This window comes from Amphiprion ocellaris, chromosome 6 (genome assembly GCF_022539595.1).
Source record: "Amphiprion ocellaris isolate individual 3 ecotype Okinawa chromosome 6, ASM2253959v1, whole genome shotgun sequence".
Taxonomy (NCBI): domain Eukaryota; kingdom Metazoa; phylum Chordata; class Actinopteri; family Pomacentridae; genus Amphiprion; species Amphiprion ocellaris.
The window spans coordinates 25986548-26004533 of NC_072771.1; the positions used below are offsets into that span (position 1 = coordinate 25986548).

At 39.5% G+C, this 17986-nt stretch overlaps 2 protein-coding genes across 5 annotated transcripts; one reads left to right on the top strand and one right to left on the bottom strand.

The window, feature by feature from the left end:
• Positions 1 to 3115: 3115 nt before the first annotated feature.
• On the bottom strand, positions 3116 to 6175 carry LOC111576648 (Rieske domain-containing protein). 3 transcript variants are annotated; one of them, XM_023282418.3, is made up of 5 exons: positions 6088 to 6175; positions 5836 to 5949; positions 4211 to 4441; positions 4046 to 4080; positions 3116 to 3839 (listed from the first exon to the last, which is right to left on the bottom strand). In XM_023282418.3, exons 3-5 carry the CDS (start codon positions 4413 to 4415, stop codon positions 3555 to 3557), a joined length of 525 nt encoding a protein of 174 aa, XP_023138186.1. In that variant the 5' UTR covers positions 4416 to 4441; positions 5836 to 5949; positions 6088 to 6175; the 3' UTR covers positions 3116 to 3554. The 3 variants fall into 3 exon arrangements, with proteins under 3 accessions (XP_023138186.1, XP_054867100.1, XP_054867099.1); XM_055011125.1 differs by having other exon boundaries at positions 5836 to 6002; positions 6088 to 6132; XM_055011124.1 differs by having other exon boundaries at positions 5836 to 6141.
• A 2226-nt stretch (positions 6176 to 8401) lies between these two features.
• LOC111576623 (uncharacterized) lies at positions 8402 to 17893 on the top strand. 2 transcript variants are annotated; one of them, XM_035953823.2, is made up of 14 exons: positions 8402 to 8630; positions 9669 to 9760; positions 9855 to 10730; positions 10906 to 11068; positions 11227 to 11324; positions 11493 to 11711; positions 12060 to 12147; positions 12764 to 12885; positions 13018 to 13123; positions 13215 to 13286; positions 13412 to 13521; positions 13710 to 16220; positions 16401 to 16494; positions 16606 to 17893. In XM_035953823.2, the coding sequence occupies exons 2-14, from the start codon at positions 9702 to 9704 to the stop codon at positions 16708 to 16710; spliced, it is 4623 nt and encodes a 1540-aa protein (XP_035809716.2). In that variant the 5' UTR covers positions 8402 to 8630; positions 9669 to 9701; the 3' UTR covers positions 16711 to 17893. The 2 variants fall into 2 exon arrangements, with proteins under 2 accessions (XP_035809716.2, XP_035809717.2); XM_035953824.2 differs by lacking the exon at positions 8402 to 8630 and adding an exon at positions 9476 to 9574.
• Positions 17894 to 17986: the final 93 nt, after the last annotated feature.

The following is a 17986-nucleotide window of genomic DNA, read 5'->3' on the forward strand; positions in this document are numbered from 1 at the left end:
CAAACATGTCTGATGGCTGACAGGAGGAGCATTTCCTCTTAAATATTAATTTATGGTGATTGTAACCTAGTTAATTTGCGCTCAGCATAACTCTAGCAATTCAAAGTGGTGATATTTTAATTTATTCTGAATGTATTTCATAAGTATAAATTACAGCAGGGGTAGTCAACACGGTGCCCGCGGGCGCGTGGTTGCCCGCAGAGACCATGTGAGTTGCCCCAGACACATGTTCTAAAAATGACACTAGTCACCATGAAATTCCTTATAAAAAATTATAATTGCTGTTCTTTTTAAATCAAAAAATACTTACATTAATGCAGATTTAAAATCACAATATTTATTATAATTTAAAAAAAAAAAAAAAAAAAAAAACTGTCTTCGGTGTAAGTGAACTTTGACCTTGTCCGAGTTCACTGCGCATGTCCAACCACCACGTCACTCTGAAGCGTCCGGGCGGAGACACTTTGGGAAGCTAGATGTGGTTTTTACCCCCAAAACACGACAGAGAAGTGAAAGAGAAAACACTATTTTCACGATGACTGGGAGGAAGAGTTCTTTTTCGCGACAGTGAAAGATAAATGTATGTGTCCTATTTGCGGGGCGACTATTGCGTCGGCAAAGCGACACAATGTGGAGAGACGCTACTTTAGCTTCCATGCTAACTAGCCACCTGCTAGCGCACATAGACTGTATGTGCACTACGGACAGGAAAAGCCCGGGACTTAAAGACAGCTTTGGCATCTACAACGCGACGAAAAGTTTCTTCGTGGAGAAAAATGTACCATTAGAAAAGCTTGTTTCAGTGACGACAGACAGGGCTCCTCCATGACGGGTCGCCATGCAGGCTTCATTGTACGATGCAGAGGTGATCCAGACTTCCCAACATTCCTACATTACCACTGCATCATTCACCAGCAGGACATATGTATGTACAAAAGTGGCCGGATTTGATCATGTGATGACTCGTGTCGTGAAGATCATAAATGGCTCCAAAGCCAAACAACCAGGACATTGAAGGTGCTGCTGGAGGAGCTGTCAGCTGAACATGGTGACCTGTTACTACAAACAGAAACCCCATGGATCAGCAGGGGACCAGTTTTACAGCGTTTTTTGTCACTTTTGGCCGAAATGAAAGAGTTCATGCAATCCAAAGGGGAAGACACCTTGCTGCTTGAGGACACTGAGTGGATTCTTGATGTTGCATTTTTAACGGACATCACTGGGAAACTGAACCATCTGAACTGTGAGCTGCAAGGTAAAGGTAAGACATGATAAGCTCTGCAATGCCAGGCTTCCCACTAACACACATTTACAAAGAAAGAGGTAACATATGTTGTCATTCAAAACACCGTGCCATTACACAAAAATGTGAAAAATAATTAGTTGAAAACATGTAATGATTTGTTGTTATGATTTGTTAAAAATGTTGCAGTGCTGCTGAAAAATGCTGGTGATTAGTACTAATGTGATAGGATTCATTTCAAAATGTGAAAAAGTTGATTTTTTTTCTTACATAACTGATAATTTGTACAAACATGGGACAGAGTTCATGAATTGTTCAAAAATGTTACAACGGTAGTGGTTTGCACAAATGAAGCATGATTTGATGACAGTTAATGATTTCCTAAAAATGTTAGAAGTGACAATTTGCACAGAAATGTAGCTGGTGTGATTTTGAACAAAATGCTGCAAATATGCTGATTCATAGAAAGATATTTACAAAAGTTTCAGAGATGGGATACCTCTGACTTTTAAATATTGGAACAGATTTCCATATATGTATGTGTGTGTGTGTGTGTGTGTGTGTGTGTTTTTCCTACCGTCATTGTTGTGGAAATCCTTAATAATTATTGTAAGGAATAATTAACATAAATGTTATCAGACAGTCTTTTTACATATTATTTTCATTATTATTATTGTTTAAAGATGATGGCACAAGTTTGCTATTGAGGAAGTTTGTATCAAACAAGGCACCCTTCGTACTACTCAGTACCCTTGAAGTTGCTCTCAGGTTCAAAAAGGTTGGTGACCCCTGAATTACAGGATTTGATACACACACACATACACACACACACATATATATATATATATAAATGTAAAATTATGATGGTTCTTTTTTTTTTTTAAAGCGCAGTTTGACATGGTTGACAACAGACCTAACTATAACGACAAGGGAGAGGCCACTTGATGTAAGAGGCCCTACTGCACGGGAAAAAATGCAACATGCACCTGTGCTTTGTGTACCACAGAAAGTGCTTTGAGGCCCCTCATCAAAAATGAGTGAACGAACAACAGTATCCACAAGTCTGTTCCAGCTGTTTGTGTGATTAGCTGCTACATGTAGCCTACTATGTTAAAAAGTTCAGCAATGCATTCATGATATTGAACTGACAAAGACCTCAACACCGATGTCTTGATTTTATGTCACCCCAAATCACCTACATGTAAAGCTGTTCATGTTCAGACCTGCACACAGACACGGACACACATGCAGGCATCCACTTCCAAATGTTAAAAATGTATCCTGTTTTTCTTGAGTTTTAATGACATTTCATGCCCATTCAGTCGTGGCGTCGATTGTAACAAACATGTAAAAATAGTAAGAAAAAAGTAACTTGGCAAAAATGTCTTTTTCCTCCCCTGCATTTCTACATCGGAGAAGAGGAAAAGCAACTGGATACATTTTTTTTGCTCAGCAGGAAAAAAAATCAGGTCTGAAGGGGTTTAAACATTTGATGGATTGTTTAAATGTGTTTGCATGTAACCTGTGTGCTGCTGGCAGTGCTATTTGAATCATCAGTCCTTTTAAAAAAGTTTTAAGTGTGTGTGTTTTTGTACTTTTCATTTTGTTTTCTATTTTCTCTCTCTCTCTCGCTCTTTAAATATATTCATTAATTTATATATTTTTTATTTTATTGCTGTTTCCAGCCCTGTTCCACCTGTTTGGGTTGTTGTTTTGTACATGTGCAACTGTGAATAAAATTTGTTAAATTAATAAAATTAGTTATAAAAAAAAGACATTATTTGACATTACTTTTTTTTGAAAGTAATTATGTAGAATATTTATCAATGTACTAATGTGAAACCAGTATTTTACCACTGTTGCTGACTGAGGTAGAGTTACTTTGACTTCTTTTTATTGTTAGGTAACTTAATCTATAACAATACATCCTTTTGTACAAGTTCATCTAATGTTTTGTTGTAAAGTCTAACTGGAGCCGCATGTAACTGCTACATTGTCCAATAATTTTCTTAACAATCAACTCATTGTTTGGTCAATAAAATGTAATTACATTAGGCATATATCACAATTTCCCAATGTCTGAGCTGACACCTTCATTCGGATCAACAAAACCAAACCTCAAAGACATTCTATTAACAATTAACAACAGTTTATCATCTTCTTCTTTCTTTTTATCTTTATCTCAGTCATCGTTTTGAAATAAACTTATTCTCAACTATTTAGATTTTGCCAAGACAAAGACCTTCCAAAATTGTCCCTGAATCATTCAAGTATTGTTGATTGTTTGCCTGAAGCATCCTTGAGTCTCCAGTTATTTCCAGGGTTTAGGTTGGGCAGTGAGTGAGCCAGTCCTAAATCTCTCAGTCTGGTAGGTGTCCGACTCAATGGCCTCGCTGGAGTCATTCAGAGTTACATATACATCCCCGTTGACCTCCGTGACCTTATGAATCCTCTGTTTGATGCCTTTGGAGCGCCAGTAAGTCCTCAGGGGTTTTGTAGTAGGATCATCCACAGCTTGGTAAAGCCCTTCCCCTTCCTCTAGTGTGATCTTGTACTTGTGCCACGGACACACGATGCACAGTCTCCCATTAAACTCCTAACAGTGACACAGCAAGAAGGTGATTAGAGGAGTAAGATAGAACTAAAGCAGTGGCTATTGCAATATTACAAGAAAATGTGAATGCTTGAACAAGAAGCATACTGATAAGTATTTGACATGTGCATGTCTTTTTACAGTGATTATGATTCAAACAGTGCTTGACATATATGAAATTTATTGCAATAAAGTAGAGGAAAACTCACCTCTATGTCTCCATGTTGCAGTGCACCACCTGCATCTGTCAGTGAGAAAACAAGTGGGATTATACATACCAGTGTTTCAAACATGTGACAAGCCACTGCAGAAAGTACATTCCACACTTAGTATGTTATGCCAACACAAATGACTCCCACACACTCGGCGCTTACGGTAACAGCGCATGTCCATTGCATGAAGCTGCCCCTGGTGGTACAGGACCAGCACATCCCTGCATCGGTTCACCAGCTTGGTCACACGGCCGGCCTTGACAATGTCCTCCTTCTTACCGATGAAATGGGCGGTGGGGGAAGAGCAGGAGGGAGGAGGAGACATGGAAGAAGAGGACGTCTGAGAAGTCTCCTCCTCAGAGGACATGCTGATTGCTTCTTACTGCAGAGTTTCTGGTAGTAAAGAAAGAAAGTTTATAAAAGTAATTCTATTGTTGAGAACATGATTACTAGCAAAAAATACACACAATAGCAATTACTAGTTTGGTGTAGAGCTCTACAATTTACAATTTTATTTCGCAGATGCTTTTATCCAAGGCTATGTACATCTGAGAGTAGATACAACACAAGCAAGGAGCTCTAAGATTTAATCCACATGACACGAAAAGCACTGTGTTTGTCCACTTGCGTTCATTTCCTGGCTTTTAAAACTTGATTCTGTGTTTTGAAATTAACAGAATTATCTGATTACTATACCATCCAAATATAGAGTAAGATATTTGCTAAGTTGAAATTAATGAATAGCTGATCACCATTTTATCCTATGAAACTGAGCTGCAGACAGTCGGTTATACGCTCTATCACTGTGATGGAGTTAAACATTGAGCAACCACTGCAACTCCAAACCCTGATTCTCCAACCCTGGACCACTGTATATACTGAATTTTACATAATTGTGATATTTTCATTCAAGTAACATTATCTTGTACTTCACTGTACTATCTTCCATCTACTTTATGTATGTTATGTGTCCATAACACTGTACTTATTGTTAATAACTGTACTTATTCCTGCAGCATCAGAATCTGCATAATTTGCACAAACGCTTTGGTTAATTTTGACATTTTTACAAGTTGTTCATAGCAGTGAAATACCTATTTTTTCTTTATTTTTGTATGCATTTTTTGCTTCTTTATTTTTTTGTTGACTTTCTAGAAATGTATGGTTTTTTTTACTTTGACAGCAAAGGGGTGTGGTGTCAAATGCCTTGTATGTACATATTTGGCTAATAAAGCTCATTCTGATTCATCAGTGTCGGTTATATACTGATTGAAAGACTACATTTGATGCTGCAAATGCTTCAGCTTCTGTCCTTTCATCTTTTAAACTAAGCAAACAGATGACATGTTCAATGAATAATAATCTAAAAAATTGAGTGTGATTGAGATTTACAAGGAGCAAGTGTGTCATAGAGAGATTGCGAGAGAAAGACAAACAACAAACACTTTAGTATCTCCATCAGAAACTGTTTCATGTAGCCCCCAAACACAATCTCACTATTGTCTAGATTAGTTCAGAATTCATGAGGTGCAAATAATATTCATTTTCTCTAGGGATACGCTGGTTTACACAGAATTTTGTCTATACGGTCAGTTTGTTTTCCACTGTACAACTTGACATTAAAAACAGGCATTTTTTTCAAGTACAACATATTCTTAAGGGATTGGAAATTGCCACATAACGTTGCTTAACCTTTATAAACGCATCATGAGTCACTAATAAGCAATACTTCCTCTATAACTTAGCTCTACTCTTAACTAAGCAATCTAAAAATTAATTCAGCATACCTTTAATGTAGTCTGGTTGCATCTGTGACTCAGTATGTCACCTCTAACTCCTGCAGCTGGTCGTCCTGCAAGATGTTCTCACTGGATGCTTCTCTTCTAAGTGGGAACTGGTTGCTGGAGATGATAATTCGGCTACATGTTAGCAGCGGGACGTGAGATTTATTTCTCTAAAACGACACAGAAACATCGCTTTATCTGCCTCTAACGAGGCAGTCTAACAATCTGGATGTGTATGAAATTACAAAATGTTACCTAAACTGAGAGGTATCAAGAAAACCGCTGGTTCCATTGGGTTTGAGGAAGAGCCAGTGTTGTGTGTTACATCCAATGTTGTCCCCAGTGAAACCAAACACGGAACGGAGTGACGTTATAGACGGACATAGTCGCATCTAAATTAGTTACTTGTTTTTGTTTGTCAGAAGCAACGGTGGTTAAAAAAACATTATTATTATAGATCTTTTCACCTGTCATCGCTGTTCAATAACGTTGGGATCTTATATTTCTACTCGTTAAAGTCCAATTTTTTATGTCATGTAAAGTGTTTCATAATGGAGATTCTCAATTTCACAATATCAGCAGGATATTTGCAGCAATTGTATATTTTTGTGTCTAGGTGTTTATTAATGTGACCTGCGAAATATGACATCAGACAGTCAGGTAGCAATAAAAACACATTTTACTGTTTTATTGAATATTCCTGTAGTTAGATATCATTAAGCTAAAGTGCGTGTGTGTGTGTGTGGGGGGGGGGGGGGGTATTTTTTTTCTGTCTACAGATTTGTTCTGATTATTATTAGTTATATATTTTGGGTATTGAGTTATATGGCGTCATTGGTAGATAAGATCAGAAAGAAAACAACAACAAAACACATTTAAACAAAGAAAGGGAAGCTTTGAATAGAGATGTTTGAGATGATACTGACAACTCCATATAGAGGGATCTATTTTTTTTATTAAAAAAAACAATTATCACCATCAATAACACCTACTGTAAAGGAAAGAACTCAAATCATATTTCATACAGTTTCTGTGAAGTCAGCCTGTGGATCCAAAGCACTGCTCAGTGTAACACTATGTTTTGTCTGGGCAGAAGGTTTGGTGTGATTACTAATATTTAAGCCATTTATTGGGTTCATTCTGTTGTGGGACTAAAGATGAACTGTGTCCCCTCACCAGCACCTGCATCTCTTGTCCTGGACAATTTAAAGGGCTGCCCACTCAAATTTCTATTAAATGTATGAAAACAAATGTTTACCTTTATATGATTCTAATTCTGTGAATTATCATAAATGACATAAACTCTGAGACCCACTGGTTTAGCTGAATGCCCTCACTAAGGTATGATTGTCTCACATTTTATATTCATTTTCCTCTGCAATGACTTGAAAATCATGTAATTATAAAAAAATAAATATGGCTATAAAGAAATCCAGAAATAAATAAGTAGGCAATACATAGAGAAAATTAATCAAATAATTTAAGCAGGCAAAGGTCTACTTTTACATATTTGAAGGGACTTTAATGTCACCATGCCACATTTATTTCATACCTCTCATTTCCATCTTTTCTATTCAAATGAGAGGGGCGTTTATGCCACAGATTCAGACCAGAGTAACAATGCCAGAAAGGCACTGAATCACACCAAATTCTTTATACAACAGGTGTCCCTACTCAGCAGCCACCTCAGCATCTCCACCAAGCAGTTCCCTGAGGTCAACCAGACTGAGAGGGACAGAGAGTCATAACTGAACTTTCAGTGGGTACCATAACATAGAAATGGTATGTTTAGAATAATCAAATATGTTTTTTTTAAAAATACACCTCTTGAAATGTTTGTACTTTGCCCTAAATTAAGGTTTAAAAAGCATTTTCCTTGTAAAGTCTCTGATCTGACCATATACAGTCTATAGTTGATCCATAGCTTTGGGATAACAACCTCTTGAATGTAACAGATGGAAATAAAAGGAGCTGTGGATTTTGCATTAGGAAATAAAACCATATAAATTAATGAAATTCATTTGAAAATCACATAATTATCAGGTTAAACTCTGATGACTACTGGGCTGGGCTAAGGCCACCATGTGTCAGGATGACAACAATCTACCTATCTATCTATCTATCTATCTATCTATCTATCTATCTATCTATCTATCTATCTATCTATCTATCTATCTATCTATCTATCTATCTATCTATCTATCTATCTATCTATCTATCTATCTATCTATCTATCTATCTATCCATCCATCTATCTAAAGACAAAACTGTAATATATAGCAAATTTTATGAGGGGTTAAATTAATTCCTTAGAGAAAAAAATGTTAGCAATTTACATGATACTAATAAACTCAGCAAATTAACGTTTGCCAGTATTAGTTTGTGCAGCTCTCCATTCAGTTTGCTGTAAAGCCACTGGGGTAAATGTCTTAATGGTTTAGTCTGAGGAGGCTTTTTGTCTTAGTGGGTTTGTTGGTGGCCATTAAGCCCTCTGACGGATTATCTCTCTCTGTCATGCTGAACTGAGCGTAATTTGACCGGCTGTGCTTCTTACATTCAGCTTTTAGTCTGCGAACATTTTAACTCCTGAGAGGCTGAGTGGACCGAACCGGGAAAACACGGCGCTCTTCCTGAACTGTCGCTGTCGCCATGGAGACCAACTCTGTGTACGGAAATAGTGATACCACTCAAGCTAGCAACTTTGTGAAAAATTAATGCAACTGGTCAGTTCAGTTTTTCCCTTTCTCGTGTTCTCTCAGTTGTATTCTAATGCTAAACAAAAGTCTGGAGTCAATCTGGTAAGTTTATTGTATCTTTCAGAAAAATAGATTGCAGTTACAGTTAGCCGGTTAATACATAAAACTGTCTGCTAGCTTAACAAAGTGTGCATATGGTGATTTTGTTCAGTACGTTTGGCAGTAATTAAAAACCCATGGCAACTTTTTGTTCATTTTGGAGTGTGAGTCAGTTCTGACATATGGACAGGTGTCACCGCCACACTTCCTCTTTACTTTATGCTGTGCAGCCATAAATACAAACTGAACTCTTTCTGTATATTGAGTCAGTTCACTAAATCCCCACATGGATTCAGTGCAGGGACTGTGGCTCAGCCTGCAGAGAATATGGATCTGTTAGGACATTGCTCTGAGTGGTACAATGTAAAGCAGTGTAATGTTTCATAAACACTCATCACAGATATAATCTGTCAATACACAATACAAGTAATTAATCTGTTACCTTAATTGATAGAACTATATGCATTTCCCTGTTATTTCTGACCATTTGATGAGTATAAACGTCTCTTATGCCTGAATAAACGAGAGGGCAATTAAAAAAACATTCACTTCTTATCATTTTAGTACTGGTAAGTTACAAAATCTCTATGATCAATTGATGTTGCTCAATGCAGGGAAAGCTGTGCTATACATTTTAGTAGAGTCTCACGCATGCTGTATGGCACTACTATTGCAGCTGCCATCTAATCTACTATAGAAACCAAGGACGCAACAGTTGCTTGCCTGTGCCTGCTATATTTATCGTATTTGCAACTATACTGAAATGTGTGACGACTGCACTGTGCTGCAGTGGCTCTATCCTGACCTAGTGTCAGATTTCAGCATCATACCGGTGTCCTGCGCTTCACTTAGCACCACAACAGAGCAGTGTGCTAGTAATGACACAGTGACCGACCATTGGCCATAGTTCTGTGACAGAGATCGCTGAGGGAGGGAAAACGGCAAGGGTATGCTGTCTTAAGAAACGTACTTTGGTTGCAGCAACCTGCAGTTTGCAGTTTAGGCACATCTTGTCTAAAGTCACATGTCTGCCACTCCCAGGGTTAGTGGAGTAAAATAAAGGAAGAGGAGAAAATGACACTTTGCCTGTATGAGTGTCTGAGAGCGGTTGGACTACAGCATCACTATGCGAGGTAGGTACACTCATCCACAGGACATCCAAACTTACACTTGCCCAGTGTTGTTCTGTAAGACTATTTGTTCCTTTCTCTCTCTCCCGTCCGTCAGGTTTACCTCAGTGGGTGTTTGTCGTGCATCCCACCTTTCAGCGCTGACCATGGAGGACTACCCCCTCCTGGGAATCCGCACTATGCAGGACAGGACTCGACTTTTTAATCTGGTCCAACTGGTCAAAACTGTTGACCTGGACAGTCTTGGATATGATGATGGTGACGATTATGATTACAATGTTGATGGAAGTGATGAAGGCTGCGCTGTAGTGGATAGTAGCTTTAGTCATGATGGCTGTGGAAATCCTTATGAAGATGTAAGTGAGGATGAGGATGAAGGCAGAGCTGCTATGAGAGAACTGAATTCAACCACTTTCACCAGACCGTCATGTGTTCGCAGGCGACTTGATTTCAGTAATGAAACCACTGATCATCAGGAGCAATTTTCTCATCCTGTAAACACTGTTGATGTCAGTGCAAGTCACAATAGAAGCAATAAGCCAGACCAGGGAAAAGAATCAGCCATACCTGTGCAGTTCCAGCCTGAAGGTGGAAGAGCTATGATATGTGGCTGCCATGGGAACAACTACTACAAGCCAGATGTGCATCATCGTCCATCTGATTGTCTTAAGGGTGAAAACACCAAGCCGGACATCACAAGAGGGATTTCCATGTACAGCTGTGACACCAGATTACCGTCATTTCGCCAACCAAAAAACAGTGTTGAAACAGTGACATCAAAAACATTTAACAACAATCCATTTGGACACAAAGACAGAAAAGTAATCTCTAGGAGGCAAAATTCCTACACAAAAATGGGCAGTAATGAAGTTATTGGACACATGGCCAAGCCAACTCCTATTTATGAAGCAAAGAGAACAGCCGGCTACAACTATGGACTGCCGCTGAGTTCTCCTCATGCTCTCAACAAAAAGTGAGTAGCGGTGCTTTGTATTGTCCTCACTACCTGCCTCCAAATGGTGCAAAAACACCTGCACCGGGAGATGGCTTTTAAAATATTTGACATGCTCTTTACATTATATAGTTTGCATGTGAGCATTGTTTCCTGCTTAACTATTCTCATTTCTATTGCGATGTGTGTGTATCAGGCATACAGGAAAGCAGCGGATTAGCGTATGTGTGAGAAAAAGACCTCTGACACGTGCAGAGAACAGAAGAGGAGATGCAGATGTTGTGACGACTCCAGGTGGAGAGTGTGTTACTGTGCATGAAAGCAAGGAATCCGTGGATCTCACACAATACATACTGCAGGTAGATGCACAGAGAAGGCTTGATGATAAATCACTGTAATGTAACATGAATTGCAGCACTGGAATTCTAAGGCAGATTTTTACTTAAAGGTCACGTTGTCAGTATGCTCAGATTTGTTTAATCCAACCCTTGTCATTTGGTCTTTTTTGTCCCTACAGCACAGATTCTACTATGACCAGGTTTTTGGAGAGGAGAGCTCCAATGAGGAGGTGTATCGCAGAACAGCATATCCTCTGGTGCTGCACATGCTCAGTGGGTAGGTTAGCATTGATGTAATTGCACTTACAGAGTTGTATATTTTGTCACCACACCAGTTTTTCTGTGCATATAAGTCCATGTTGGAGCCTGGCCACTTGCTTTTTTGCTCTGTGTTTCAATCTTTGTCTTCCAAATGCATCTGTATTTGTCTTGTGTGTGTCAACAGGGGCAAGGCCACCTGCTTTGCATACGGCCAGACAGGTGCAGGGAAGACTCACACAATGTTGGGTTCATCTCCCAGGAGACCAGGCTTGTATGCTCTGGCAGTTCGGGACATTTTTGCTCACCTGGCCACCAGACGTACTCATTCTTCCCTGCAGGTGTATGTCAGCTTCTTTGAGATCTACTGTGGTCAACTGTATGACTTGCTGGACCACAGGAAAAGGTCTGTGTTTGTGTTTTTGTTGTGTTTGGTTGTATTGTGTTGAAAGAGCTTCTGAATTTTTTAGATGGAGCTTGCACTACGGAAAGAGAGAAAGAAAGATGACTAAATAGCAAATGATTACATCACCATAAGTTAGCATTTGCTATGTACCTGATTGTACAGAATTTTATAAAATATATTTTTAAAATCAACTTGTGTCCTTTAGGTTTTCCTTTAGGCATCATTTATGTTTTAGTCACATCATCAAAAAAATTAATGTTATCTGTCTTTAATATTTGGATATATTGTCAAAGTACTACTACTTCTTCTCTCTCTTAATTTCTCTCTTATTCTCTCATCCCACTGCAGGTTATTTGCCAGGGAGGATGGACAGAAAGTAGTTCACATTATGGGGCTGCGTGATGTCAGAGTGGACTCGGTCAGCTCGCTGCTGGAGGTTCGACCCTTTCCTTAAAACCTGCCCCTCTTGTGTTGTCCAGAGCTGGTGTTCTGAAGAATCCCTTGACCTTTAGAACACGTTAGTACAAAGACTTAAATTCCAAAAAAAGACATCTAAATTGCAACACTTATTGGTAGAGCACAAAAACTATCATCATCACTAATATTAGTTTATTGAATAGGATGCTATAGAGGCAGACAGGAAACAAAGGAAGACCATGACATCAAGGGCTACATGCAGGGGGATGCACTTCAATCAGTAGGCTAAGGATACACCACATCATCGTCATTGGTTTCAATTGTTTCTCATATTGTTATTTACTAAAACAAATGTATTGTGCTTTCATGTGCTGAGTATTCAGTTGAGTACAACTTCAAATCTTTTATTAACTGTATCAAGCACCTCACATCAGCTACTGTCCTCATAGATGTACCAGCAGACTTTGAAGTATTTTAAATCCTTGAAATATCACTTAACAGAAAAACTTTAGGAAATAACAAATTCTAGCATTTTTCTTGTTTGGAGTTATGCTTGTTGCACAAGTTTTTTAAACATATCTTAACATTTCCATCTTTCTCACCCTTCTGTCCCTTTTCCTGTATCTCTTACAAAGGTGATTTCACAGGGCTCAGAGGAGCGAACACAGGGGATGAGTGGTATCAATCCACTCTCCTCTCGTTCTCATGCTTTGCTTCAGATTCAGCTAAGAGACCAAAACCAGCAGATAACTGGCAGGTGAGTGACATCCAGTGTGTCTTGATGTACGAACTTTGTGTCTTTTCTCCAAGAGACACTAGACTGATTGATATCTAGATCAAATAAGACCAATATGGTGTAAAATGAACTAAGAAGCGTGTTTGCTTGTAGGATGTGGTTTGTGGACCTGGCAGGAAGTGAGAGGGCGTCAGATGCCAAAGAACCAGACAGGCAGAGTCGTATGGAGGGAGCTGAGATCAACCAGAGTCTTTTGGCTGTAAGCTCTACAGATACATGTTCACACACTCAGAGGTCTCAGGTCAAAGATATTTATGAATGTGTGCCCTTTCTAATATCTTTTTTCTCAGCTTAAAGAATGTATCCGGTCCCTTGATCAAGAGCAATCGCACACACCTTTCAGACAAAGCAAACTGACTCAGGTAGTAAGACTGATGTAACACATTGTACAAGTATGCATGATTATCATTGCTGATTTTCTTGATTGTCTACTTTAATCTGCAACTCCAATGTGTTTTCACAGTGAACTACTTCATTCTCATTCCAGGTTTTGAGAGACTCCTTTGTTGGTGATTCAATGACATGCATGATTGCCAACATTTCACCTGGTCACACAGCTACTGAACACACACTTAATACACTGAGATATGCTGATCGGTAAGTGTTCTGTGATTGTATGTGTGAGAGTAGGTATAGTGGAATGAAGTTGCTCAAAATGCTAAGCCCCTCTTGCTTTCATTTATATGACTTAGGGAAAGTTTTTTCTTTTTTAATCTCGCTCCCACTCCATTTCATCTCTGGCCATGGTGGCAATGATCACTGACTGCATACTTTATTGCTTGTAGAGTGAAGGAGTTGAGGGGACACGAAGGAATAAGAGGAAGAAGAAGAGGCAAGACAGCACCCTCCCCCAAACATAACCTGTCTACCAACAACAGCAGCAGTAGCAGTGGCAGTAGTTCCGGCATCCGAGGGAAAAGCCCCCCTAAAAAGCCAAAATTAGGGAGAAACAACGAGGATTTTGGGCTTATGACACCTACTACAAGATTGCCTGTAGGGAGCACAATTCTCTGCTCTACGCCAAAGAACAGCAGATCTGGGAAGGAAACAAATCCAAGTCCCAGAAAAGGGATCGGTCTTGAACATGTCACACCAGTTGGAGGTTGGCTGAGAATGGATGATAAGAGGCAAGAGAGTAAGGGAGCAGGCCAAATAGACGGTAGGAGGATAGAAAATAAAAGATATGCAGATACTGGCAGTCGCTCTGTTAGTGAGCTACGTGCGAGGACAGGACCAGTGTTTGGACAACCAATAGAAAAGCAAGTTCACTCCAGGGAGATGCAAAAAGATGAAGCAGCCTACAGCAGTAATTCCTCATCTGGATTCTACAACAGAGAAAACAAGAACCATCAAAACACTTTGAAAGGGGGAAAAAGGGAAGAAAGAGAATGGATAGAAATAAAAAGACAAGTAGAAAACAGTATTGCCACAAGTAGTGGAGTAGAAAAACTAAGGGTAAGAGATTTGCAAAAGGCTGATGATCGTGATAAGGAAAGGACGAAGCATCTAAGACGGTATCACGAGCAGTTGCAGCAGTTTATACCCTCATCCACTTCTTCATCTGCCCATCTCTTCTCACCCTCTACATCTTTTGCTTCCTCTACTCAGCAATCTCTCTCATCTTCTGTTTCTCCATCTTCTCTCCGACACACATCTCACTTTTCAGTTTCTGCTTGTATGGGCCCTGGTTTGGAGGAGGTTTTAAATGCACATGCAGCCAAGGTTGAGGTTGATGGTAATAGAGCACAGCAGCCCTCTCCCAGTGGTGAGATTCACTTACAGACTGAAACCTCTGCAGTCTACAATAACAACGATAACGAGGATGCTCATAGTCACAGTGGTGGTGTTGGTGTAGACTGGAGGGTATCTTGGGAGGGACAATTTGGACGAGGCAGGGCTGAAAGTGAGAACAGGAGGTCGGTGGAGGCAACCGGTGAAACAAGACTAAGGATGGACGACAGGACGCCAGCTTGGATGGAAGGGGGAGAAAGGAGGTATGCGTGGCTGCCAACAACTGAGAGAAAGCCAGCAAATAGGATGACAGGTGCAATACCAACACATGCAGAGGCACAGCTGTCTTACATCTGTGATTCAAAAGAAGTGCGAGTAGAGGGACTGGATGCCTCAGATGTCCTAGCTGATGGAGGGTGGAGTACTGAGCAAGGAGCAGCTGACAGTTTAGCGTCTGCCCACAGCAACAGTGATAGCAACAGCCTCTTTAATCACCCTGCTTTTGAGTCACCCCATCAGCGATCTCCTGCAGAACGACCCCTCTCCCCAGTCTGCGAACGTACCAGCACATTCTTGACCCCAGACAAACTCAGTCATGTATCTCTTGACCTGAAGTGTGCTCAGTGCACTGCCAACACCATCCCTCTACCATTGCAAAATACCCCAGAGGCAGTGCCATCAAGCAGCGATAGCAGTGAGACGGAACCATGGTTTGCTGCTAATGCCAGTAGAAGACATTTTTCTCATGCTCAGTCAACTTTGTTACCTCTCACTTCTTCTAATTCGCAGATTGGATGGAAAACACCTTCTGAGCCCCTTGACAAGCTATCTAGAAATCTATCTTACACTCCAGACATCAAAGGGAAAATGTCTGTTTTACCTCGACAGGAGACTTATGCAGATTCTTTTAGCTCTTTCATGGATCCCCTTAGCATCTCCCTGCTTCAAGTGGACCAACAGGCTGCCACAGTCTCGTTCCTCCAAGGGGACAACAGCAGCACCTCACCCACAAGTGTGAAAAAAATTGGAGAGGATGAAGACGGAGAATTTCGCCTGTCTCTTTTGGAGCCGCCACAAGGAAAGACTCGCTGTCCTCCTACATCATCTGACATGCCGTCCTCTCTCCAGGACCGAGACAGCAGTCAGAAACTCCAAATAACACCAGCTCTTGGCAGCAAAGCCCCTGGATCTCCACTTAGACCCTCTACATGTGCTTCTATGCAAACTTCTGCCATGTCTCCCTCTGTCCAACATGTTGGGAACACTGCTTCAGCTAGTTTACACAATCTGATGACAAATGCTACACAAATGCAACCAGAATATGTACTTAATGAGCACAAAAAAACGTTATCTGCCATTACAACACCACAATTAGAAATGGTCTCAGGCCATTTAGACATTGTGCCAAACCAGCCCCTCGTGGAACATTCAAACCACTCCAGCAAGTCAAACATTTCACTTCAACAAAACAATCCTGCAGAGTCAAATGGTCAAGGAAGAATGAGCAATCAGCAAATTAGCCCCACCATCCCTCTGTTTACACTGGACGACTCAGACCATGTCAAGTAAGTGCCAGAACTCTCACTCTTTCGTTAATCTAATCATCCAAAAATAAATGATACTGAAAATCTGGTTCACACATTTAAATTTTACAGTCATAACAGTGAACAATTCTTGTGTGTGTTCATCGTAATATAGTAATCACAAATGATTTCTACACTTTTTCTAACCCTATCTAATTGTAGGTGGTGTATAGTCGAGGCCCACTGGGAGCAGCTAAAAGAGATGGAGGCTTTATGTCGTAAAGAGGGGAAGCTTCTGTGTCAGCAACCTGATATGGTCAGAATGAATCAAATCAACAATTTTTTTTTACCTCAATTAAGTCCACTTCATTTGTTTTTATGAATTTTACACTCTTTGTTCTCAGTCTTGGCAATCATTGTCTTACAGGCATTTGGAGAATACATCCTCAAGCTGGAGGAAATCATGGAGAAAAAAGCTCGGTGTGTGCACAGCATGAGGGCTCAACTGCAGCCATATCTGAATCCCATTTAGGCTAACCACAAAGGAAGATGCGATCATGATCGAATTAATTTAATTTTATAAGTTAATAAGCAGGAATATGCTCATTTTAAGGTACAGTCTGTACACTGACCAAATTCTGGTTTGGGAAGGCAAAGCTGTTTGTGAGTGCACAACATGTTTTCAGTGATAACATTAACTACACAATGGGTCAGACACATCCATATATATGTTTTTAATGTTTAATCAACCTATGTTTTATTAGTTCATTGGACACTGGACAAGTACCACTTGATGTAAGTGACATCAGACATGTATTACACAAGGATTCTCATGGGAAACCTGCCAAAGCATGTTTTTCCATGTTTACAATATTATAAAATATTTTGAAGGGATAAGTGTGTCTATTTGTATGTTCGCGCTTCCTGCATATTGTTGCGTATGTTTGTTTTTTAGCATTCTGTTTACATGTTGACTCAGATGCATACTGTACAACATATTCTGAAATTTGTACAGATTTGGATATTTGGTTCACAGTTTGTTAAGCTCATCTGAAAATGTATTACGTCACTATGAAACAAACTGATATTAAAAAATTAATTTATTCTCAGTTGTAGTTAATATGGAGGCTCTCCTAGTTTCAGATAAATCATTTGTACTTGGTTTTGGTCTTGCTTGTTCGTTTGGTGCTTAAAAACTACTAATCTTGAGTTTTTTCTCTAAAAATCCCTTGCAAATGGTCATATGCTCATCTTGAAACATGGCTTTTGTACTGGACTCAGTCAAACGTTTCAGTTTCCAGGTTTGAAACTGAAACTGCGGTCTTTACTGAATCTACAGCAAGAACACACTGAACCGATATTTTGCTGACTTTGTTTAAATTTATATTCAGGCTGTGACAGAGGGGCTAACTAACAAGTGGCAAATTGATTGGTGCTATATTTTAAAGATTTTTTTAGTGATATAAAACATTTATTTTTACATGGTAATCTTCAGTTTACAGCTCATTCATTTGGATTTTATATTGAATTCAGTTTGCTTTATAACCATATAATCTGTTCTGTGTTGTGAGATGTTTCTCTCCCTAATTACATAATATGATTATTTTCTCAGCAGAAGTGTGCAAACAAGTGTTTCCCTCAAGCTTTTCTCCTCAAATGTCTTTCAAATGTGTTTTTTGCGTTAACAAAATAAAATAAAAAACTGTCAAATTCTTTTCCGCTTGTCATCTTGATACAAAATCAGAATAAAGTGGGCCTGTTTAGCATTAGTATACATGCCATAGATTATGATTGGATGTTAATTGTGT

What these genes read in the sequence shown, in the direction of transcription:
- LOC111576648 (XM_023282418.3), bottom strand. Translation starts at nt 4,415, where the DNA reads ATGTCCTCTGAGGAGGAGACTTCTCAGACGTCCTCTTCTTCCATGTCT. An exon ending in AATGGACATGCGCTGTTACC is followed by an intron (nt 4,081 to 4,210) that starts GTAAGCGCCGAG and finishes TCTCACTGACAG; the next exon opens with ATGCAGGTGGTGCACTGCAA. An exon ending in TGCAACATGGAGACATAGAG is followed by an intron (nt 3,840 to 4,045) that starts GTGAGTTTTCCT and finishes TGTCACTGTTAG; the next exon opens with GAGTTTAATGGGAGACTGTG.
- LOC111576623 (XM_035953823.2), top strand. Translation starts at nt 9,702, where the DNA reads ATGACACTTTGCCTGTATGAGTGTCTGAGAGCGGTTGGACTACAGCAT. An exon ending in CCTCATGCTCTCAACAAAAA is followed by an intron (nt 10,731 to 10,905) that starts GTGAGTAGCGGT and finishes TGTGTGTATCAG; the next exon opens with GCATACAGGAAAGCAGCGGA. An exon ending in AACCAGCAGATAACTGGCAG is followed by an intron (nt 12,886 to 13,017) that starts GTGAGTGACATC and finishes GTTTGCTTGTAG; the next exon opens with GATGTGGTTTGTGGACCTGG.